At 32.5% G+C, this 25,708-nt stretch overlaps 1 protein-coding gene across 2 annotated transcripts in view; it reads right to left on the bottom strand.

The window, feature by feature from the left end:
* The window catches only part of LOC114329493 (venom carboxylesterase-6), a 337,686-nt gene that overhangs the window by 44,688 nt on the left and 267,290 nt on the right, over nt 1-25,708 (bottom strand). For both annotated transcript variants that reach the window (XM_050643792.1, XM_028278620.2), the window contains exons 4-7: nt 24,251-24,404; nt 9,948-10,133; nt 8,535-8,737; nt 5,055-5,232 (exon numbers count right to left, since the gene is read on the bottom strand). In XM_050643792.1, the coding sequence (XP_050499749.1) occupies nt 5,055-5,232; nt 8,535-8,737; nt 9,948-10,133; nt 24,251-24,404 (721 nt within the window). The remainder of the gene's footprint in view (nt 1-5,054; nt 5,233-8,534; nt 8,738-9,947; nt 10,134-24,250; nt 24,405-25,708) is intronic.

Genomic DNA, 25,708 nt, shown 5'->3' on the forward strand with positions numbered 1-25,708 from the left:
TAGGCTCCCTGATCACCAAGGAGAACGTCATGACGGAAGAAATCAAGCGAAGAATAATCCTAGCAAACAATGCTATTTTGGACTGAGTAGACATATGAGAAGCAGAAACTTAAGCCCAAAAAACAAAAATAACCATATACAAAACCCTTATACAACCAGTGTTGACATATGGATCAGAGGCATGGACCATCTCTAAGGCAGATGAAAACCTTCTGCTTATATTTGAACGGAGGATCCTGAGAGGAATATTCGGTGGTATCTGTGAAAATGGTGTTTGGAGGAGGAGGTACAAGTACGAGGTATACCACAGATATAAACAAAAATTTGGTGGTAAAGATGTAGTATCTCTTATAAGAATTATGAAGACTAAGATGGGTAGGACATCTAGCAAGATCACAGCAGAACATCCCACGTAAAAGAATCCTTATGTAACAACATGTGGGAAGTAGAAATAGGGGTAGGCCAAAACTCAGATGGAAGGATGGTGTAGATGAGGATGGGAGAAAAATAGGCGCAGCAAACTGGCAACGATTGGCAATGGATAGGACTGACTGGCGTAATAGACTTGGGAAGATCGAGGCCCTTTCATAGGGTTGTAACACCATTGATGATGATGATGGTGATTCTTCGGCATTGTATGTTTGCTCCATATTACTTACCTTCTCTGAAGCAATCTGTGCAACTGTTTCTTAGCTTCTCTTTTGTTTTCTTATCTTTTAGTATTCTCATATCGCACTTTTTGTTGCTATTCTTTTTTGCAATTTTCTTGAATCTAAACCTAAATTTACCAACAAGAGGAACATGATCTGATGGTACGTCAGCACCGGGATAACCCTTAACTGATATGCATCCATATCTGGACTGCCTTATCCATCGCCTGTTTGCCTTGTAAATTGTAGAAAGCATGGATTGAGGTTGTAACCAGCAAGTTGGTTCCACCGTAGAAGCCTTTAGATTTTCGGATCTGGAACGTCTAATTGTATTAGCAGATGTCGCTACAGCGTCTGACTGAAAGAGAATTATTTGTATAATTTTGCTCAGGGAGACAGTTTGATTTCTGTTTGATTCAGAGCAGACCATCAGAGTGGCGGCTGGTGGGGTAAAATTTTGGGTAGGCCACGACAGCAAATTACAAATATCTGTTACAAATAACTGTAACAGATTTACATTTAATTATATTTTTAAAACTAAATAAAATTATGAACTAAAATATACAAGTAGTTTACATATTTTATTATTTATAGAGCAGGTTTATTCTTCTCTCTTTGCTTTGTGCAAATTTGTCAGTTACATTTCGATAATTATGTTACAAGTGGCAACAGGTTTGGCGAAGGCTCGTTTCAATCGGGCCTATACACCAAGTATAACACGGCAATATAAAAATCATTCTCCGGCAAGCTGCTTAACTTCAAACGCTTTTTGTATGAAAAAAAATACGGAGATATTATGTGTAGTCCGTTCTTTAACGGTAAAATATTGCAAAGCCTCTAAATTTTAAAGAACCGCTTGGATTGACATGAAATTTGGCATAGACATAGCTAACAAGTCAAAGAAAAAAAGTGATATTGTGCCGATATGTGCTTTTGCCCTGGGGGTGGTTTTCACCCCCTCTTGGGGGTGAAAAAATATTCGTCCAAAGAAAGTCAGGAAATGGATAAACTGGCTAATTTTAAGTAACTTTTGTTTTATAGAATTTTTTCACAAAGTCAATACTTTTCGAGTTATTTGGCAGTGAATATGTTCATTTTTTTCAACAAAATGACCACGCTTTTAGACGGTTTCTCGCAAATAACTCAAATAGTAAGTATTTTGTCGAAAAAACATTCTTAGCAAAAATATAGCCTGTAAAAAATTGAAAAAGATGGTGTATAAGCACGTCTCTATACCTAGTAGAAGCAGAGTTATAGCTAATGAAAAATAGGTTCATATTCGTCAAATTCCAAATGGACTACTTTAATGTGAAATAACCAAAAATGAAGCACATTTCGGGGAAAACTCATTACAACTTATTTAAAGTGCTTAAAAAAAGCTTCATTTTTGTTTTATAAAAAAAATTCTAGCATCAAAAGTAAACAAGTTACACTCAAAATAAAGTTAGTCTCATTTTGTTTTGGTAAAAAAATCGAGAAAATCACCCCCTAATTAGTATCTTAAATGAACTTAATCGTTACGGCTTCACAAGTTTCTTGACTCGTGTATGTATTGTTTATATGATCTGTAAGTTTCATCTGTTCAAAGTCCTTATTATTGAAAGGACTGTAGTTAAAAGGGGTTGAACGAGTCACTGATCACGAATGTATGCAAATTTAGAAACACCAAATCTTAATCAATTTTTGTCTAACAGAAAAACAAAAAAATACGTGATATTCAGAAAACCAACCCTGATTTTTTTTGTTTTTAGAGTTTTTTGGTATCTCTAACAATTTTTAAGTTATTTTGAGAAAAAGCATATTTTTCAAAATTAAAATTTTTAAAAATTTTACTTTGAAACCAAATTTTTTCAAAAATAAGCACTTTGAATTGATGAAATTTACAGATCACATAAACACAACATAAGTAAAATAATTTGTGGAGCGGTAACGACTAATTTAATTTAAATTGCTAATTAGGGGTGGTCTTCCCGATTTTTTTTGCCACAACAAAAGGGACCAACTTTATTTTGAGCGTAGCTTGCTTAAATGCTTGCTAAATTTAATGCTAGAATAATAAGATAGAATAAAATAGAAATAAATATTTTTTTAAACACTTTAAAAAAGTTAAAATGGGTTTTCCCCAAAAAGTGCTTAATTTTTTGGATATTTTACGTTGAAATATTCTATTTGAAATTTGGTGAATATGAATCTATTTTTCATTGGCTATAACTCTGGTTTTACGAGATCCAGAGACCAACACGTACACCATTTTTTTACTTTTTTATAGGCTATATTTTTGCTAAGAACGTTTTTTTCGACAAAATACTTACTTTTTGAGTTATTTCCGAAAAACCGTCTAAAAATGTGGTTATTTTGTTGAAAAATGAACATAGATATTCACTCGCAAATAACTCGAAAAGTGTTGACTTAGCGAAAAAGCTCTATAGAACAAAAGTTAGTTAAAATTAGTCAGTTTACCCATAAAGCTCTATAGAGCAAAAGTTAGTTAAAATTAGTCAGTTTACCCATATCCTTACTTATTTTGGACATATATTTTTTTCACCCCCAAAAGGGGGTGAAAGTCACCCGCAGGGCAAAAGCACTCATCGGCACAATATCACTTTTTTTCTTTGACATGTAAGCTATACGTATGCCAAATAGCATGTCAATCCAAGCGGTTCTTTAAAATTTAGAGCAAAAAACCGTGAAAGAATATACTAGTGAGCGGAGTCGGCAAGCTCCGAGCGGGCCTATTATGATATTTAAAATGCCTGAATACAAATTCGATGCTTTCTGTGATAATATATAATATATAACAAAGTTGTCTTAACGGACGCTGATGTATTTAGTGATTTAGTACATTTAAAAGTTATTTACACGCTTTAACATAATTTTTAAATATTTATATCTTTTTCAATTTTAAAGCTCTTAAAATTATTGGGTAGGCCTGGCCTATCCTGCCTACCCCCAAAAGCCGCCACTGCATCAGCCTCTCTCAAGGTCTGCTAGTGAAAAGGGTGAAACGTACGTAAAGGGATGATGGTCGTTTCTGAAATGGAATGAAATATAAACTGTCTTTCATTTTATCTTAGTTTACTCATATTGTGAGTACACGGAATCAACTTTTGATAGAATTTTTGGCTAGATGAATTGACGGGAGGTGACTGCATATTGTAGAGTTTCTTTCGTCTGCCTTATTCATTGTCCGTTTGCTTTGTAAATTGTAGAAAGCACGGATTGAGGTTGTAACCAGAAAGTTGGCTGCACGGTAGACGTCTTTAGTTTTTCGGATCTGGGACTGTATTATTAAAATGTAAAATTATTAAAAATAAAATAAAAATTTCATTTTTAATTCAGTTGCAATGCGAAGGCAAAATAATCTTATTTTTCAATTAGAATACGGAGCGCAGTCCAGCCCTCTGAATCGCGATTTTCGACTCTAATTGGAGTCTCATCGGAGAGAGCGTAGGCTTGTTCTCCATATTCTAACCGATCAGTACCGAGAGCTTTTCCCACCCATTGCAACTGAAGTGAAAATATTAGGTGACTAGCGTCATCTGGCAATTAAGAGATGAAGTTTTCAATCCTAATAGCATTATTAATAATATTTAAAAATATTAAAAATACAGTCGAACCCGCTTATTGGAATAGCCTTCGTTCCAATCAAAAGTATTCCTATAACCGGGATATTCTAATAACCGATCATTGGTAGCTAGTAGAAACGTTTCGGGACCTCAAATTTCTATTCTTTAAACCGGGATATTCCTTTAAGAGGTATTCTAATAAGCGGGTTTGACTGTATTACTAAAAGATTTTTAAATTGAAAACTTATTGGTCCATTTCCTTGGTAACACCTCCAAGGCTTCTAAAATTTGCAAGCCATATGGATGCTGAAGCGAAGAAGACAAGAGGGAATTCAAAAACTTACAATTCACGACCCCGTCTGTTCAGCTGGTAAATTCCAACAGAAAATGGACCTAGTTACTCAAAGGAGTAAAGACCAATATATTTCAGAGGGCTGGACTGCGCTCCGTATTCTAATTGAAAAATAAGATTGTTTTGCCTTCGCATTGCAACTGAATTAAAAATGAAATTTTCATTTTATTTTTATATTGGTCTTTACTCTTTTAAGTAACAAGGTCCATTTTCTGTTGGAATTTACCAGCTGAACAGACGGGGTCGTGAATTGTAAGTTTTTGAATTCCCTCTTGTCTTCTTCGCTTCAGCATCCATATGGCTTGCAAATTTTAGAAGCCTTGGAGGTGTTACCAAGGAAATGGACCAATAAATTTTCAATTTAAAAATCTTTTAGTAATATTTTTAATATTTTTAAATACTTATTATTAATAATGCTATTAGGATTGCAAACTTCATCTTGTAAAATTATTTTCTTATTAATCATGCATATTCTAATCGCTTTACCCAGAGCTCTAGCTAGTCCTTCTTCACTTTCAATACCCATCAGCAATGGAACTTGATTCATTTTTCCTTGTTCAACAGCTGTATACATATTTTCTGTAATGAAAGCATTTCTGTGTTTCGGTTCAATCACAGGGGCGTAGAAATATCCTTGGACGATTTGTTCGTTGCCAACTGTCTCCTAATAAAATAAAAAAATGTATTAGAGTCTTTGCATTGGGCTGGAAATCTACAACTTGGCAAATATTAAGTTGTCACTGAGATGCGCCAACAAAGCGTAATAGCAAATCCGCATCTACACTCTGCATAGAAGCTCAAAGATTTTCAATATGAAATAAGAATTCCGATATAGATTTTGTGTAAAAGAACTTTATAGTACAGTGATGAGCGCGCTAATATCCGGCAAAATAGCTCAAAAGATGGAAAACACAATACATTGCGAAACAAAAAGAGATGAAACTGATGGAGGTGGAAATTATCGTTATAAACGTCTAAAATAACATTACATTAAATTATTAAATAGTTTTCCACCTTTAGACGCATCAGAGTATGACAACTGTCACTGTGACAGTAGAATTTTATACTTAAAATACTCCTGTCACAGACGTCTAAAGGTGGGAAACTATGTAATGTAATGTTAATTAATACGTTTATAACGATAACTTCCACCTCCACTAGTTTCATCTCTTTTTGTATTCGCAATGTATTATTTTTTCCATCTTTTGAGCTATTTTGCCGGTTATTAGCATGCTCATCACTGTATAGTGCAGTCACTGAAGGTGGATATGAGCTATTACCTCCGATTTCATTGAACGTCATTGATTTACACGAAAATTGGTGAGTAGTTAGAGGATACCTCTAGAAACCAAAGTCACATGGTGCCAACTTGCGCTTTTACACTGGTCGTGCATGCCATCCCTTCTCGAGGTTGAAAATTATTTTACTACCCCCTAACATCGATAGAGGGACAAATTCTAAGCAAAATTTGATATTATCAAGCTATTAAAATAAATCAATACTTTTTGAATCATTGAAAATCAAAGATTTTATTTTTCGTGAAAAAATGCATGTTTTAAAGCTGTTTTTCATAAATAAATCAAAAACTATGTTTTACAATAAAGTTATTATTACCAAAATTGAAGCTAATAAAAAATCAAATAAACTCCAGCATTAGAGATATCTCAAATAATGCGATAATTAACTGCAGTAGACGCTAGTGTGGCCCTAGCATAAGGATTTACATTTATATTTAGATTAAGGTACGTCTTAAGCATAATATCTGTTGGTTCAACCAGGAATAAGTCTTTTTTTTACATAAATAAAATTCTTTATCCTGCTTGAAAATACGTTATTTTTCAATTATTATCTGGCCGCACTTGTGATCTCAATATCGCAATCGCACGGAAATTTAATAATGAAAGTATTCCAAATCGATAAATAGATATATATATATATATATATATATATATATATATATATATATATATATATATATGTATTGTCCTTTTCATGAGCATTTTTAAGTGCGTAACAAATGATAGGAAAAAGGGTAAGTCCGTGATAACACACATTTATGACATTTATTCTAACATGACTTAATAAAAATAATATTCTAAATTCAAAAAAAATGTCAAAATGATTTATTTCAAAATGTCACTTCTAAATATTTAAATTGTAAAAATTATGGTAAAAGTGGATAAAACGCCTTCAAAATATCATGAAAATTCTCACAGAAAACGAAGTCCCGCCAGAAGAATCCCATCGGAAGTTTTCGCAATCCTTTGTTGAAATTTATTAGAGATTTTTGTAGGCCCGATCAACAAAATTTAACGTTAACTGAATTAGTGAGAAGAGGAGCCCAAATTTAAAGACAGATGAGCGAACAAGAATGAACAAGACTATAATCGATTCCTTTTTGTAAACTTTAAGATAAATTCATGTTGTTTTATAATCTAAATTTAACCCTCACGCACAAGTTGTAGTCCATGTGACTAACAACTTCAGTGAGAAACTGGGTTTATTTATTATGTACTAGGTTGCTACAAATAAACTCTATTATTATTATTATATTATATTATGACATTTTAGTTAAATCTGACAGTTGTCACATTTTATTTTCAATTTGGAATAAAAACAAATCAAATGTGTTTCTTGCATTTATAAAATGATATTTTCTTTGATTTGTATAGTCTTATAAAATATACAGATTATATTTGTAATATTATTATCTAATTAAAAAAAATTATTTGTTTTATTATGGCGCCATCTATCGACAACTAGAATAACTAGAATAAATGTTGTAAATGTCTGTAATAACGGACGTACCTTTTTTTCTGTCACATACAATTTAATGCGTTAGAAAGAAATCGAAAAACTGTGACGCACTGAAAGATGATCATGAGAAAAAGAATATGTACAGTGGAACCCCGTTAACTCGGATTAATTGGGACCGCAGCCGATCCGGGTTATCGAAATCCGGATTAGCCGGAGAAAATGGTAAAAATTAATAAAATATGGTATGCTTACAGATAAACTCCGTTATAATTGTCACACAGACACTGGTAAACCACGTTCGCATTCCACACAAAACCACACATACAAAGCGTCGTCAAAAGTCTCATTCTTAGCTTTATTAGCTTTGCACCGATTAAACTGTCTTTTGTTATCATTTTGAAAAAAAAATTCTTCGATTTTAGTTCTATTTTTCTTCCAATCCGATACTGTAGATGTACCGACACCACAATATAATGCTGCAAGATTCACCTTTATCAATTCTACTTAATGCTTCTAGTTTCTTTTCCATTGTCACTACAACATTTTTACGTTTTGTTGCCCTTATAGACAAAAGACACGCAAACACAAAATCTGAATAAATTTACGAACGATTACAAAACGGAAGCGAACAATAATACGACTTTACTACACACAATACCGTCTCTGATGTTATGTTATTTAATAAAAGTGATGACTAAGGCCATTGTTAAAAAAAGAATTTTAATAGTCTTTTCTAAACAATGCTAACACAGACAGTTTCAAAAAATAAAGGATAATACAGGTGCATGTTGTTTTCGACAATGAATGTGGTGTACCATGAGTCATTTTTACTATGTTATATGTAGTTCAATCCGGTTCCATTATCTCTCAAATATTATATTACATAGAGTTGGTACAAAACCTCGTGAACCTTGAAAATGCGTATGTATAACCGAAATAAAATGAAGCCAAAAACAAACGACTATTTTATTTGCTGCGAATTGCGCGACAGGATCCCATCTGCACCCTGATATTTTCAGTAATGTCGGATTCATCAATCGTTTCGTTCGTATATTGACGTCACCAAATGAATGAATTAGGTTCACGAGATTTTGTAACAGCAATACATTTTTATTGTTGAAATGTTTTTCTGATAAAAATCGGTCCGGGTTAGCCGGAGTTCCGGGTTATCGGGGGCCGACTTATCGGGGTTCCACTGTATGTATTTACCGAAACAGCCGTCGCAGAGGCGTTGTTCAAGACATCAGCAGGAACAGATCTTAAGTACGCTACCAATTCAGCAGTTGACGCATATGGGTTGAATGATGGATTAATAGCTTTTGCTAATTTGTATGCAATAGCCTTGGAGTCTTTTTGATACGCCCATGGTGTTAACAGCGATCCACTTCCAGCTATACCTGCCCAGAAGAGACCTGGAAATATATAAAAAATTAAGAAAATTATCGAGATTTTATAACTTATATACAGGGTGTCCTGAAAAGATTGGTCATAAATTATACCACACATTTTAGGGTCAAAAATAGTTTGATTGAATTTAACTTACCTTAGTACAGATGTGATCATAAAAAAAGTTACAGCGCTTTGAAGTTACAAAATGAAAATCGATTTTTTTCAATATATCGAAAACTACTAGAGATTTTTTATTGAAAATGGACATGTATCATTCTTATGATAGGAACATCTTAAAACAAAATTATAGTGAACTTTGTCCACCCCATAAAAATTTTATGGGGGTTTTGTTCCTTTAAACCCCCCCAAACTTTTGTGCACGTTCCAATTAATTCATTATTGTGGTACCATTAGTTAAACACAACGTTTTTAAAACTTTTTTGCCTCTTAGTACTTTTTCGATAAGCCAGTTTTTATCGAGATGCGGCTTCTTTTTTATTATATTTACATAAAAATTTTATGGGGGTTCTGTTCCTTTAAACCCCCCAAATGTATGTGTACGTTCCAATTAAATTATTATTGTGGTACCATTAGTTAAACACACCGTTTTTAAAACTTTTTGCCTTTTAGTCTTTTTTTGATAAGTCGCCTTTTATCGAGATGTGGCTTCTTTTTCAACATACACCTAAAAATGTAAATTATAAGTAAATTTTCAGATTATTAACAGGTGTCTCTAATCGTACTTAACCATAATAATATATAAAATATGTGGTGGATTCGAAAAATATTCAAAATATCCCGATAAACACTGGCTTATCGAAATAGTACTAAGAGGCAAAAAAGTTTTAAAAACATTTTGTTTAACTAATGGTGCCGCAATAATAATTTAATTGGAACGTACACAAAAGTTTGGGGGAGTTTAAGGGAACAAAACCCCCATAAAATTTTTATGGGGTGCACAAATTTCATTTTAATCTTTTTTAAAGATGCTGCTGCCACAAGAATGCCACATTTTCATTTTCAATAAAAAATCTCTAAGAGTTTTCGATATATGAAAAAAAATCGATTTTCATTTTGTAACTTCAAAGGGCTGTAACTTTTTTTGTGTGCAGTATTGTATATAGGTAAGTGAGGTTCAATTAACCTATTTTTGACCCCAGAATCTGTGGTATAGTTTATGACCAATCTTTTCGGGACACCCTGTATATATATAATAGGACATAAATAGCTTACCCTTTGACCTTGGATTCATGAAATGGTAGGTAACCGAAGCTGCTCCAGCACTAGTTCCCATAATGGTTACCTTATTGGGATCACCACCAAAATATTCAATGTTATTTTGGATCCATTTTAGCGCAAGCCTCTGATCTTTAAGACCATAGTTTCCTGGACTGGATAAATCATCAGTAGCCAAGAAGCCTAAAGCAAAATGTATTGGGTATATTATTATATTATGTAATCCATGGTGCCTAATGTATGCTGATGATGTAGTGTTAATAGGAAATAGTGAAAGAGATTTAGAACAAAAACTGGAACAGTGGAGACAAGCTCTGGAGGGAAAAGGTTTAAAACTTAGCAGGACAAAAACATAGTAGAGTCGAACCCGCTTATTGGAATAGCCTTTGTACCAGGCAAAAATATTCTTATAACCGGGATATTCTAATAACCGATCATTATTGGCTAGTCGAAATAAGTGTACCGAATATACGTAATAATATTATTTACATACTATGCCAATGTGTAGTTTTACATACTATGCCAATATGTAGTTTTACATACTATGCCAATATGTATATCATATATATACCTACATAATCAGTATATGTAAATGTTTTTAGGTCTTTTTACGTCAATAATACAGTAGTGTAACTACTACTTATCTATGTATGTGTTAAATACCAAATTACATTATATTATGTATGTGAATGAATACAGTAGCAGTAGATAATTAATATAAAATGTATGCAATATGTAGATATGTAAATATTTTCTTATTAAAATGCATATACCAAAATTACTTATTTTTTCTTGAGAAATTATCGGTAATTATAGCTTTTTCGTTGTTAATCCGTGTGGTCATCCTTAATCCATTGGTTGAATGGAACTTCTATTGGCGGCAAGAAATGGATGAATTTAACAAAGCCATAATTCACATCTTGCAAACAAGTAGGTAAATACTTTCTGGCTGAATTCTAAATAAACTGCTTCTAACAATTTTATAGCAGGCAACAGTGTCTTTGTGTAGACAAATAAAAATTACTTTATGACCCATGCATTTTTCGGCTAAAGATCGAATTGGTAGGTACTCGTAACAAAGTAATAAATATTTATTACCCTAATAATATCTAATCCAGCACTACAGGCCCTTGACGACTGACCATAATACCAAACATAATTTAAATTTTTAGTAAATTGCAAAATATGCTAATAAGCGGTATTATCTAATTAGAACCTAATCCAATAAAAGGATAAATTTATTAAGGAGTAAATGGAAACGTTTCGGGAACTCGAATTTATATTCCATAAACCGGGATATTCCTATAACAGGGATTCTAATAAGCGGATTCGACTGTATTTGGAATGTTCATTTAAAGGTGGAGTTACTACAAATAAAATGGTATCTTTGGATGGTGAAATGATTGTGAAAAGTAATAGTTTTAAGTACCTAGGATCGGTATTACAGAGTAATGGAGAAATAGATGGAGATGCATGCAGTAGAATTAAGGCTGGATGGATGAAGTGGAAAGAAGCGAGTGGTGTGTTGTGTGACAGAAAAATTCCAATGAAGCTGAAGGGAAAATTCTATAAAACAGCCATAAGACCGACTATGATGCACGGAACTGAATGTTGGGCAGTGAAAAAGAAAGAGGAACAACGAATGCATGTGCCGGAAATGAGAATGCTTAAATGGATGAGTGGAGTGACAAAAAAGGATAAAATTAGAAATGAGTATATTAGGGGAAGTCTAGGTGTGGCACCAATTGATGCAAAATGAGAGAGCATAGGTTAAGATGGTTTGGTCATGTTCAACGTCGAGACGTTAATCACCCAATACGAAGAATAGCTGAAGTGCAGAATTTTGGAAGGAGTAGGAGAGGAAGACCAAAGAAGACCTGGGGGGAGACGATAAGGCAGGACATGTTGGTAAAGGGGATTAACATTGATATGACCCAAGATAGAATTGTGTGGAGAAATGGAGTAAAAATTTTAAAATTATTTTTGCTCAGCATTTTAAAACTATTCGACGTATCTTTTTCATACTTGGTAGAAAGTGCGACTACAATACACCCTACTAAATTGTGATGAACAAACGTTTCTAGCTACTACCAGAGGCGTACGACAGGGGATAGTGAATGGTTGACCCTTCTCAAATTCTAGGCCACTGGAGGAATTACTATTTTAGTGCCATTTTTAGATTCTACACTACTTTCTACGTAAATAATATACTCTTCATTGTTAACGATAAAGTCATTAGTTTTCGAGATATTTGAAGTTAAATATGAAACGGCACAGTTATTTTGATTAATTTATTATATTATTCATTTGAATAAAATCTAAAAATTATTTCTACCCAGTACTTTAAAACTATTTGGCGTATCCTTATCATACTTGGCAGAAAGTGTAGGTAATATAATTTAACGTTTCTAGCTACTACCAGAGGCGTACGACAGGGGATAGTTACTGGTTGACCCTTACCAAATTCTACGCCACTGACGAAATTTCTATTTTAGTGTAATTTTTTGATTTTCCAATACTTTTTATGTAAATAATCGACTTTACATTCGTAACGATAAAATGATTAGTTTTCGAGTTATTTGAAATTGGAAATGAAGCGACACAATATATTAATCAAAATAACTGTGTCGTTTTATTTTTAACTTCAAAGATCTCGAAAACTAATGACTTTATCGTTTCGAATGAAGAGTATATTATTTTCATAGAAAGTATCGGAGAATCCAAAAATTGAACTAAAATAGCAATTTCGCCAGTGGCGTAGAATTTGGAAAGGATCAACCATTCACTTTCCCCCGTCGTACGCCTCTGGTAATAGCCAGAAACGTTTGTTTAACATAATTTAGTAGTTTGTATAGTGCCTATACTTTCTGCCACGTATAAAAAGGATACGTCAAATAGTTTTAAAATGCTGAGCAAAAATAATTTTTAAATTTTTAGATAAAGCACCCTGTAACTCAGTAAGGAACCACATTTTATTTAAGTGTTTTAGGTTAAATCTTCGTATTTTGTGCTAAGGTTTCTCCAGTTAACATATTGACAATTATTAACGAAACACCCTGTATAAGTAAAGTTTTGGTCTTTGCTTTTATTTTCATTCCTTTGAACTCAAGTTCTTTCGTCCATAAATTTAGGTTGTTTTATAAAGATTTCTCTGAACTTGCTATCAATGCAATATCATCTGCAATTTCTTTTCATTTATTTGTTATACCTACTTGCTCTGCTGCGTTTCTTCTTTCTTATTTTTTATATGCTTTGTTTTATGACAAGTCCTTTTCCAAGATTTACCTACAACTAGGATTTTTAGTAATTTATTAGTAATATCACTTAAACTGATATTTCTATTTCCGATTTGACTACTTTAAAAACTGGTTTAAACAAAGGGAAAAATTACATAAGTTGATCAAGGTGAACATTCAATTCTTTTTACCGACTACTTAGAGTATGATACAATTGATCCAAAAAAAATGCATAACCCAGACATCCAAAGTGAAAGTTATCCTTCAACACCAACTTGAGAAGTCGGCCAATTAGTAGTTTTTTAAGTACACCCATACCTCGCTATGCGGCCGCTCTGTATACGGCATTTCGCTATAACGGTCCTGTTCAATTACGGCACGGTTTCGATTTACGGCCTAAAATGTTTCGTTATAACGGCCCCATGTTGTCATTCTCGAGCAAACGCAATCTCGATGCACACTCTTTTCTATTTCCACTTGTTTATGCACAATTTGAAAATAAAATGAGATGAGGCCGCATCTAAGGAATATCTTAACATTAGAGGGAATTACAGAAAAAGGTGGTTATAAACCTGAACAAGTGTTTAACGTAGACAAAGCAGGACTTTGTTGGAAGCAAATGCCTGATCGCACGTACATTTCAAAAACCGAAAAATCTGCGCCTGGTTATAAATGGTCTGAAGAACGATTAACTTTGCTACTTGGTGCAAATGCCACTGGTGATTTTAAGCTAAAACCACTTCTAATTTGTCCAAAAATCCAAGGCCTATTACAGGACTAAATAAAAATCATTTACCCGTTATATGGAGATAGGTACAACAAGAAAGTTTGGAGTTTGTAGATTATTTTTGGTTTTTGGAATCTATGTACATATTAGTATTTTATATACGCAGTGTATGTGCTTTTTTTGTAGGTATTTTTGATTTAAAAAAAATAAACAGATAAAATTCATTTTTAACGACAAACCATTTAACATATTTAACAAATTTGGAACCGATCCTATTAAATTTTTATGATATTGTATTAGAATAATTGATTCGTTATACGGCATTTCGCTTTGCGGCCATGTTTCGTGGAACGTATCTAGGCCGTAAAAAGCGAGGTATGGGTGTATTTCGTCAATATTTCTAAAACTATGCGGTTTAGCGTGAACATATAAAAATGTTCTACATCAAATTTTCAACAAAAAAGGTTATATGCATAATCCTTCTAAAACGAACGGTTCCAAAGTTACGGAAGTAGTATAGGTAATTGGTCCAAAAAAAGGCCCAACCCCGTCATTCAAAATAAAAGTTTTTCTCCAACACTAAATTGTTCTGTATGGTCCACATATTGTTCAGTAAAAAGTTATACCATTTTTACCGTCAGATTTGGGGGGAGGGGGAAGGAAGAAGTCGGTAAATTAGTAGATTTTACGTTTTTCTTCAATATTTCTAAACGTAAGAGGCTTTGCGTGAACAATATTCTATACAAAATGTACTACATTGAATTTGAAACGAAAAAGATTTGATGCATAATTGTTCTAAAATCAACGGTTCCAGAGTTACGACGGGTATAAAGTGGAGGTTTTCCATATTTTTACAATTTTTGGGCAAATTATATTATTAATACTGAGGAAACTAATTTTTTTAACAGGATTGTGTTTTCTAAATATTATTTTCTATTTCAATGGCCAGAGCCCAGAGGTATGTATATGTTATAGTCAAAGCCCGAATTTCAGGCACTCCTAGGTTTGACTAGGCAATCCTCAGGTCTGACTGACGGTCTTAGTCAAAGCCTGAAATAAATTACAGTTTCGGCCTTTGAATAGTCAAACCTAGGAGAGACTAAGTTGGTCAAGCAAAGGTCGAAATTTAATTTTATGAAATCGGGGTTTGACTAGTCAAACCCCGATCAACTATTAAAATGTCGTAATTTGTTAGATTCGGTTTAATAAAACGTCATTTTTTAATTGTAATATTTATTATTTTTATACTGTCGTAATTAAAATAAAAAAATAGAGTTTATTCTCACATATTGATGTTGAGGCATTATGGGATTTATGCCCGGTTGCACCAACAGATCTTAAGCTTAAGTCGAGAATATCATAAGAATTAATATAATATAATTATAATATATTACAATAAGAATACCATAATATAATAATAGATATGATTGATAATAAGGTAAGAATCTAAAATTATGGTGTAACGTAAGTGATACTTAAGGAGGCCCTATCTATAAGTAGAGCTTAGCTAAGCTGGAGCTTAAGATCTGTTGGTGCAACCAGGCATAAGAGTTACACAATAGGTTAGACCAGTGGCTTTCAATTTTTTTGAGTGATGTACCTACCACAAAATTCTTATAATTATTTTTGGTACCACCTAACTAAAATACCTATGGCGGTAGTTAATCTAATTAACTATAAATATGATAAATTTTTGCTGTTTTTGCGTTTTGTGTATCACTGCACATAATGATATGTACCACCATTGGTACATGTACCACAGATTGAGAAGCCCTGCGTTAGACCTTTTACACTTACATAATTTTGAAGAGCAATTCTTATTGCAGTAGCATTTTATAAAGCCTTGTCCCCCAAATTTAGATCTTTTGTACTAATTTCTCTTAGAGACAGAACGTCTTCGAAATTAAGAAAATTTTTTTTGCATTCTCTTATTTGTTGAAAAAAGTGTGTTTATTGTTCTGTATTTCGTACCAACTCTACATAAACTGTCAACTGTTTTATCTTGTATGATACCCAAAATATTTAGAGTATCTCCTTTAGCTCTATCAAAGCTAGGAATAGGTATGGTTAAAGTTTCTCTGATCGAAATTGTAGGAATTTTTTTTCACTTAATTGTTTCGTAGCATTGGCCTGGGCATAAAGACCTTCAATCGCCTTTCCCTTTATTTATTTTAATCTTTTCTGTCTTTGCACAACGCATGTCTATACCATCTGATTACAAATTATGCTCGAATATGCGTCAGCGCTCTCTTTTTGGCAAATACAACAAACCACACCTGAAGAAGTAATCTGAATTGTTTGACAATTTTCTTCCTTCACTAGTGACGACGGTCCAGGGCCTTCGTTAGTACCAAAGAATACTCCATCCATTGTTAGTACTATGGTGATCCTTACTTTTGATAGTGCTCAGCCTACAGGTGGGTTGACATTACGAGTGTATTACATTTATACAATGCATAGATACAAATGTACCTACTGCTTGAGTTTGAAAATAGATAATAAAATATCTGACAATAGCACGGGCAAAATACGTAAGCGTAACCCGCCTTTAATGCTATGAAACAATTAAGTGAAAAAAATTTCCTGCAATTTCGAATGGAAAAACTGTAACAATACCTATCCTTAGATTTGATACAGCCAAAGAAGGTGCTCGAAATATTTTGGGTATCATAAAAGATAAAACAATTGATGGTTCATATAGAGTTGGTACGAAATAGGGAACAATAAACACACTTTTTTCAAGAAATCGAATAAGAGAATGCAAAGAGAATTTTCTTAATTGTCTCTAAGAAAAATTAGTACAAAATATTCTAAACTTGGAGGACAAGACTTTATAAAATGCTACTGCAATAAAGAAATGCTTTTCAAAATTATGTGTAAAAGGTCTAATGTATTGTGTAACTCTAAATGCCATAATGCGTCAACATCAACATGTGAGAATAAACACTAACATAAAAAAAATTATTTCGACAATATAAGAATAAAATTAAACATTAAAATTAAAAAATGACGTTTTATTAAACCTAATCTAACAAATTACGACATTTTAATAGCTGATCGGGGTTTGACCAGTCAAACCCCGATTTCATAAAATTAAATTTCGACCTTTGCCTGACCAACTTAGTCTCTCCTAGGTTTGACTAGTCAAAGGCCGAAACTGTAATTTATTTCGGGCTTTGACTAAGACCGTCAGTCATTCGGGCTTTGACTATAACATACATATATACAAAATGTACTACATTGAATTTGAAACGAAAAAGGTTTGATGCATAATTGTTCTAAAATCAACGGTTCCAGAGTTACGAAGGGTGTAAAGTGGAGGTTTTCCACATTTTTACAATTTTTGGGCAAATTATAATATTATTACTGAGGAAACTAATTTTTTTTAACAGGATTGTGTTTTCTAAATATAATTTGCTATTTCAATGGCCAGAGCCCAGAGGTATGTTAGGTACTGATAAGCCCTTGAAGAAAGGTCAACCTCACCACCTTCAGGATGCTTCTACACGCCTAGGCCATATAAATCTCTGGTACGAAGAAACCCACTCTGAACTTTCTATGGACAATTTCGCATGAATATCTTTCTAACGGTAAAATTTTCGGTTCAAAGGGTACCCCCCGTTAAGATAGGCAAAATGCCCTCACTCCCAGAATTCAATTTTATTAATTTTTTTATTTTCTATGCAACTAAAAAATAAGATAACGCGGATTTTTAGCTCGCCACCCCCCTTACCCCTCCCCCCACAGCCAAAAACGTAGATTTTTAGAATTAATTTTTTTTACTTGGGTTGCAATTGATTTAAAAATTTCAAAAAATTCACACGTGTAGCTGAGGCTTTCACAAAACATGTCCATTTTTTATGGGCCCATGGGTCGAGTGTACATAACCTCAAATTTTTTTTTAACTTTTTTAAAACCTATTAATTTTTTTTCGGAGAGAGCTACAGGTCCAATTTTTTTTGCATTTTGTGTATTTTATCAAAAGCTATGTATCTGATTTTTTTCAGATTTTTCTGTCAGGTGCGCCATCTTGAAAAATCAAGAAAACTGTTTTTTTAGGGGGTTTTTGGGGATTTTCTCCATTTTATAGACTGCAACATAGATCAACTCAAGGTTTTATTAATAGATTATGTATAATTTAAAATAACTGAGTATATTAGGATATTCAAAAGTTGGGCGAAACACTTTTAAACCCCCCAAAATCGATGTTTTTTAAAGTTTTGTAAGGATTTTTGCGGGTCTAATTATATTTTTTGTGGTCGATATAGCCTGAATATTTTTTTAATTTTTATTACGTTCTATATGATTTTAAAAAATAGGAGTCACTGTAACTTTAGCCCACTTCCCCTATTCCCCCTCCCCCACAGTCAAAAATGTCAATTTTTCGATTTTATTTTTTTTAAGTTGGTTTGCAATTACAAATGTTATTCTGAAGCTATTTCTTTGTGGCATTTTTGTAATTAACTATTCTAAATGGTCATTTTTTTTTAATTAAATTGTGTAAATTTAATAATTAATAATTATTAAATTATAATTTACAAAAAATTCACACGCACAAGCTGAGGCTTTTACAGATCATCTATTTTTATGGACCCGAAGGTCGAGTGTACATATTATAACCTCTTTTTTTTGTTTTTAATAGGTACGTATATTTTTTTGGTGATGGCTGCATGTCTATTTTTTGTGTTTTGTGTATTTTATCAAAAACTATATTTCTGACTTTTTCAGATTTTTCCGTAAGGTGCGCCATCTTCAAAAATCCGCAAAACTGATTTGTTCGGTGCTTTTTAGGGATTTTCTCCATTTTATATACTTCAAAATAGATTAACTCAAGGTTTTTTTTATAGGTTATGTAGGAATAATTTGAAATAACTGAGTTTTTAGGTATATTTTATATAATTTGCTATTGAATAAACTTAAAAACCACCTGCTAGTTTTCACAATCATAAACTTGCCAGGATGACACGTTCCACAATTAAAATTACGTTTTACAATTAAAACTTCCCCTGTTTCCATACCTACGTCAAAGTTTGTCCGACTAGATACCATTAACGCGGGATCCAGGCTTAATATTTTTTGAGATAAATACAGCCTGAATATTCTTTTTTTCGTTTTTTTTACGTTTGATGTGTTTTAAAATATGCCTTAGCTCAATTTTAGCCCTCCTCCCTCTCAACCTGCCCAATAAATCATCATTTTTTCGTTTTCATTTTTTTTTTCTCAGTATATCTGTTGCTCAGTTTGTCCTCAAGTAAACTACATTTAACAAAATAATTTCAAATTTTTGCAATATTTTTGTATAAAGTAAATATGTCATTGTGATATCTTTTAGGTAGGATACAAAAAACCAAAATAAAACAGAATAATCAATTTAAGAAAAATACATTATTTTAATATATCATTTTTCTTGTCGTTTTGTGAATCAAAACATTTTGTTCTTTGTTCATTAGTTTGTATTTAGTAGGTACCCTAATATTACCTTACATTATACATATTGTAATTATTCAAATATGTGCTTGTACCATCTACATAACCTATATCTCTGCTCTGCCTATTAAAATGTCATTTTGCTTCACGTTTACTGCCACGTAAAACACCATAAAAAGAATAAAGAATGTATTACCAAATAATATATCGCTTCGTATATACCCTTAGCGTATTCGGAGAGTATATTCGTTGGTATTACACTTTACAGTTCTAAAGTCTTCATCGCTGTCTTCGTCTATTACAGGTATAACATCTGTATTGTCAAAGAGTTTTGTAAGATATTCTGATGGCTTGATGATTTTTGTAAAATATCTTCCATGCGATAAACATCATATTATGGCAGCTACATGCGAACAACAGCCTATGGTTATGTTGCCGTTTCCGCAACTCACATCTACAACAGTATCTATCGTTTAATGTTTTCCAAACCATCTTCGTTTGGCTCATATTGCAAATAGTCCATGCTGTATGCTTGTCCCCATTAGGTAAATTATTCCGATTCATTTTTTTGCACAAACTTGCTCAAAAACAGGTCCTTATAACAAATCCACAAGGTGAAAGGCAGTACCGCGGTCGGAAAATTGTTTAAACAATTTTTTAAACGAATTCAAAAAATCAATTTTTTCACTTAGGACAAATTTGTTTTAGATTCTCTGGATCAACCTGAGCAAAAAAGGCCTCTTGTGATTTTTCTATAAAATTAACTGTTGTCGAGTTACATGCAATTTAAAATTTGAAAAACGCGAAAATAGCCATTTTCAAGGCTTTAACTCGATTAAAAATTATTATTATGAAAGTCATAAAGTGACCAACTCAAAGTTTATATGTATTCGTTATAAAAGGTTATAATATGTATTGTACACTCGACCTACGGGTCTAAAAAAATAGATATGTTTTTTAGAAGCCTCATAAAATTTTTAAATTAATTGCAACTTTACTAAACAAAAAAAAAAAAATAGAAAAATTGACGTTTTTGTGGGGGCAGGGGAGGGGGTGGTGGGCTAAATATGCGATTGGTCTTATTTTTTAATCACATATAACGTAAAAAAATGAAAAAAAATATTCAGGCTGTATCGATCTCAAAAAATATCATTAAGCCCGCAAAAACCCTTACATAACTTAAAAAAACATGGTTTTTGGGGGGGGGGGGGGGGGGGGTTTAAAGGTGGTTTGCCCAATTTTTGATAATCCTAAAATAGTTATTTCAAATTATACATAATATATTAAAAAAACCTTCAGTTGATCTATGTTGCAGTCTATAAAATGGAGAAAATCCCTAAAAACCCCCTAAAAATACAGTTTTCCTGATTTTTCAAGATGGCGCACCTAACGGAAAAATCTGAAAAAAATCAGAGAGATAGACTTTGATAAAATACACAAAATGCAAAAAAAACTGGACCTGTAGCCCCCTCCAAAAAAAGTTATAGGTTTTAAAAAAGTTAAAAAAAAATTTGAGGTTATGTACACTCGACCTACGGGTCCACAAAAAATAGACATGTTTTGTAAAAGCCTCAGCTACACGTGTGAATTTTTTGAAATTTTTAAATCGATTGCAACCCAACTAAAAAAAATTAAATCTAAAAATCTACGTTTTTGGCTGTGGGGGGAGGGGTAAGGGGGGTGGCGAGCTAAAAATCCGCGTTATCTCCTTTTTTAGTTGCATAGAACGTAAAAAAAATTATAAAATTGAATTCTGGGAGTGAGGGCATTTTGCCTATCTTAACGGGGGGTACCCTTTAATGTGGAACATTTTTGTATAAATAGTGTTCACGCTAAAGCGCTTAGGCCGCTATTATATTAGGCAACTGGTGACGCCACCAAGTTGCTCCACCAGTGACTCATGACGTCACGGGGCATTTAATATTAGACTACGGCAACTGGTTGCGTCACCAGAAATTGTTGTCGATCTGGTGGCCGAACCAGTCCCCCAGCCGGGTAACCGGGTCTGGTGGCGCCACCAAGCCGGGACATTATATTATATGGACCCTATTAGACTGAGCAACTGGTGTCGGCCACCACTAGTTCATTTGTATTGTAATCGAGTGCTTCGTAGTTCTTTTTTATATTTTCTATTAACAAGCGTCTATTTTTCTAAAACCTTTTTTGTTGATTTATAAATATGCTATATTAAAAAGTTCTTCTCGCAGATTTAGCCGTTAATTGTTTATTCATTGCTTAAACAATAAAAGCTCTTTTTATATTTTAGAAATATCGGTGAATTCATCACTTTACCATGATCAAAAATGTTTCGATTTTGTTTTTGATTATGCTGAATCCGAATGTGACGTTAATTGGAAAATTAAAAAAAAAATTGAGCTTTTATATATAGGTACAGTATGTCTGCGTAACTTGGAACCATATGAGAAACTTTTTTCTTATCAATTTTACGAAAAAAAAATATTCTTTATAAAATGCTCTGCATAGTCTATGACAGTCTATGTTATACGAGGTATGTCAAAAAAATTGTATGTAAAGTACCTTTAGATTTCACAACATCGAAAATTGTTATTATGAAGAGTTGTTAAGAATTAAAAAAACCATGTTTTGATACGCATTAATTTTATTACATCATTCTAATTGAAAAAAAAAAAATGCATTTTTTTTAATTACGAATACCCAACATCATTTTATTACAAATATCTATAAGTATTTTATTATTAATTTTACGAAAAAAGTTATTTTTTACAAAAAGCTTTATATGGTCTAAAATCTAAGATGCAATCATAATAATATATAAACTTTTATCAATTCTATACGAGGTATGTTAAAAAATATGAATTTCGTCCAAGAGTAAAGTACCTTTACAGTTCACAATATTTCAATTAGAAGAATGTAATTGCATATTCAAACATAGATTTTAATTCCGAACAACTTTTTATAAAACATTTTTCGATACTGTTTAATATAAGGATACTTTACTCTTGCGCGAAATTCATCTTTTTTGACATACCTCGTATAAAATTCACAAAATTTGAATCTGATGGTTGCATCTTATATTTTATACTATTAAGAGTATTTTATGAAGAATAACTTTTTTTCGTAAAATTGATAACAAACAAGTTTCCAATTGCATTTGATTATTTTTCCAATTCCAATTCATTTTATTATTTTTGCTGGTGGCTATTCTCGGCCACCAGTTGCCCGTGCTGCTCACAATTTGGTGGGCCCACTAGTTGCGCCACTAGTTGCGCCACCAGTTACCTAGACTAATAGAGCCCTTAGGTTTAGAAATATTGACAAAAAATGTAAAAAAACTACTAATTACCGACTTCTCCCCTCCCTTTCCACCCAAAATGGTGTAACTTTTTACTGAATAATATGTGGACCATATAGAACAATAATTTGTTGTTGGAGAAAAACTTTTATTTTTGATGACGGGGTTAGGCCTTTTTTTAGACCAATTATAATATACTACCTTCGTAACTTTGTAACCGTTAGTGTTAGGAGGATTAGGTATTGGAAATTTTTTGTTTAATTTTTTTTTATTTAGCTAATGCCTCGACAACTAATGGCCATTAGCATGGTATTTACCGTGAATTTTTGCAGTCAGGTACCCAGTGTTATGTGTAGTGTGTGTGTTGAGTAAGTGTCTTGTTACTTTGCAAAGTCGACGTCATTGTCTTTGCAAAGAGACGCTAATTGTATCCGAACGTCTGCGGTCCCTCCAGTGAGTACCGATCCCACAAAGACAGAAACTATTTTCGTTTATTAATTTATAATAAACGAAAAATTCCTGACCCTGGTGAGATTCGAACTCACGACCATTCGGACATTTCGATCCAAAGGTAGACGCTCTTACCACTGAGCCACAGAGGAGGTGTTTAAAATTTAACGTAGAATATTTTTGTATACAGTGCTAGTCAAAAGTCCGTACCCCCCCTCGTATCTTTTGAACGGATATACCGATAATAGTGAAATTTGGATGGAGGAAATAAACGGACGTAAGCTTCTTAACTAGACATGACAGGTGACGTAATAGTGACAGATGACGTTACAGAGCCACTGTGACCGATAATTTTAAATGGGACCTTATGGCAAGTGATACCTCGTTGGAAAGGTATTCAAAATACCTATTTAGTCATACTAATTTTGTTTGAGTTTAAGCTAATTTTGATGAATAAATGAAATAAATATAAAATTGTAATTTCGCATTTAATTAATAAAAATTCAAAATTCCGCATATAATTACTTGTCAAATAGGTTGACGTTGACGTAAAAACTACTAGAGAATTGAAATACGTCAACCTTTTTGACAAAAAAACCATAGGCGGACATTTGAATTTTTATTAATTAAATGCGAAACTAAAATATTATATTCATTTAATTTATTCACCAAAATCAAAATCAACTAGAACCCAAGAAAATTAGTATGACTGAATAGGTATTTAGAATACCTTTCAAACGAGGTGTCACTTGCCATAAGGTCTCATTTAAAATTATCGGTCACAGTGGCTCTGTAACGTCATCTGTCACTATTACGTCATCTGTCGTGACTAGTTAAGAAGCTCACGTTCGTTTATTTCCTCCCTCCAAATTTCACTATTATAGGTATAACCGTTAAAAAGATACGAGGGGGGGTACGGACTTTTGACTAGCACTGTATAACATTGTTCATGCTATACCGTATAGTTTTAGAAATATTGACGAAAAACGTAAAAAAACTACTAATTTGCCGACTTCTTCGCCACTCCCCCCCCCCAAACCCGACGCTCAAAATGGTGTAACTTTTGACTGAACATAATGTGGACCATATGTGGAACAATTTGGTGTTGACAACAACTTTCACTTTTGATGTCTGGGTTTGGGTCTAGTTATACCATACTATTAAGGAGTACCTAGTTATAACTTACCAAACGCACCAAGACGATAATTTATAGATACCACAATTACTTCATTTTCCATTAAATAGTGAGGTCCTGATATATCAAAGTTTGAACTTCCAGTAATAAATCCTCCTCCATATATCCATACCAACACAGGTAGATTCTTTTGATGAACTGGTTTCTAAAATAAAATTATTTTGGAAATGGAATCAAGCGTTTTATTTTTTAATGGTCCAATAATAAATCAAAAAGAGACTATTGGAAATTAAAAGAACGAATATTGTAGAATATTTAATATTTTTTAAATTGTATAATTTTCCACGACAATAAAGCTTATTTCTATTCTATTCTATTCTATTCTGTTCTATTCTATTCTATTCTATTCTATTCTATTCTATTCTATTCTATTCTATTCTATTCTATTCTATTCTATTCTATTCTATTCTATTCTATTCTATTCTATTCTATTCTATTCTATTCTATTCTATTCTATTCTATTCTATTCTATTCTATTCTATTCTATTCTATTCTATTCTATTCTATTCTATTCTATTCTATTCTATTCTATTCTATTCTATTCTATTCTATTCTATTCTATTCTATTCTATTCTATTCTATTCTATTCTATTCTATTCTATTCTATTCTATTCTATTCTATTCTATTCTATTCTATTCTATTCTATTCTAATCTATTTTATTTTATTCTACTCTATTCTATTATATTCTATTCTATTCTTTTCTATTCTATTCTATTCTATTCTATTCTATTCTATTCTATTCTATTCTATTCTATTCTATTCTATTCTATTCTATTCTATTCTATTCTATTCTATTCTATTCTATTCTATTCTATTCTATTCTATTCTATTCTATTCTATTCTATTCTATTCTATTCTATTCTATTATATTCTATTCTATTCTATTCTATTCTATTCTATTCTATTCTATTCTATTATATTCTATTCTATTCTATTCTATTCTAATCTATTTTATTTTATTCTACTCTATTCTATTCTATTCTATTATATTCTATTCTATTCTTTTCTATTCTATTCTATTCTATTCTATTCTATTCTATTCTATTCTATTCTATTCTATTCTATTCTATTCTATTCTATTCTATTCTATTCTATTCTATTCTATTCTGTTCTATTCTGTTCTATTCTATACTATTCTATACTATTTTATTCTATTCTATACTATTCTATTCTACACTATTCTATTCTATTCTATTCCATTCCATTCTAGTTCCCCCGTATTCTACCATTGGGGAGCCCGTGTCCCATAGAGGGCAAGTTCCCAATAGGCGGATCGGGGAATTCCCCCAGACATGGGTGGTAGAAGGAAAATTACATACCTTCCATGGACCAACGGGTAGAGTAGGCAGTGCCTGACCGAGAATTGGCGGCTGCCAAAAGCGTCTCTTCCAGAGTGGATGGATGAGTGAAAGGGATACGTACTGTCCCCGACATTAGGTATTTCTAA

Source organism: Diabrotica virgifera, chromosome 2 (assembly GCF_917563875.1).
Source record: "Diabrotica virgifera virgifera chromosome 2, PGI_DIABVI_V3a".
NCBI classification, from domain to species: Eukaryota; Metazoa; Arthropoda; class Insecta; order Coleoptera; family Chrysomelidae; genus Diabrotica; species Diabrotica virgifera.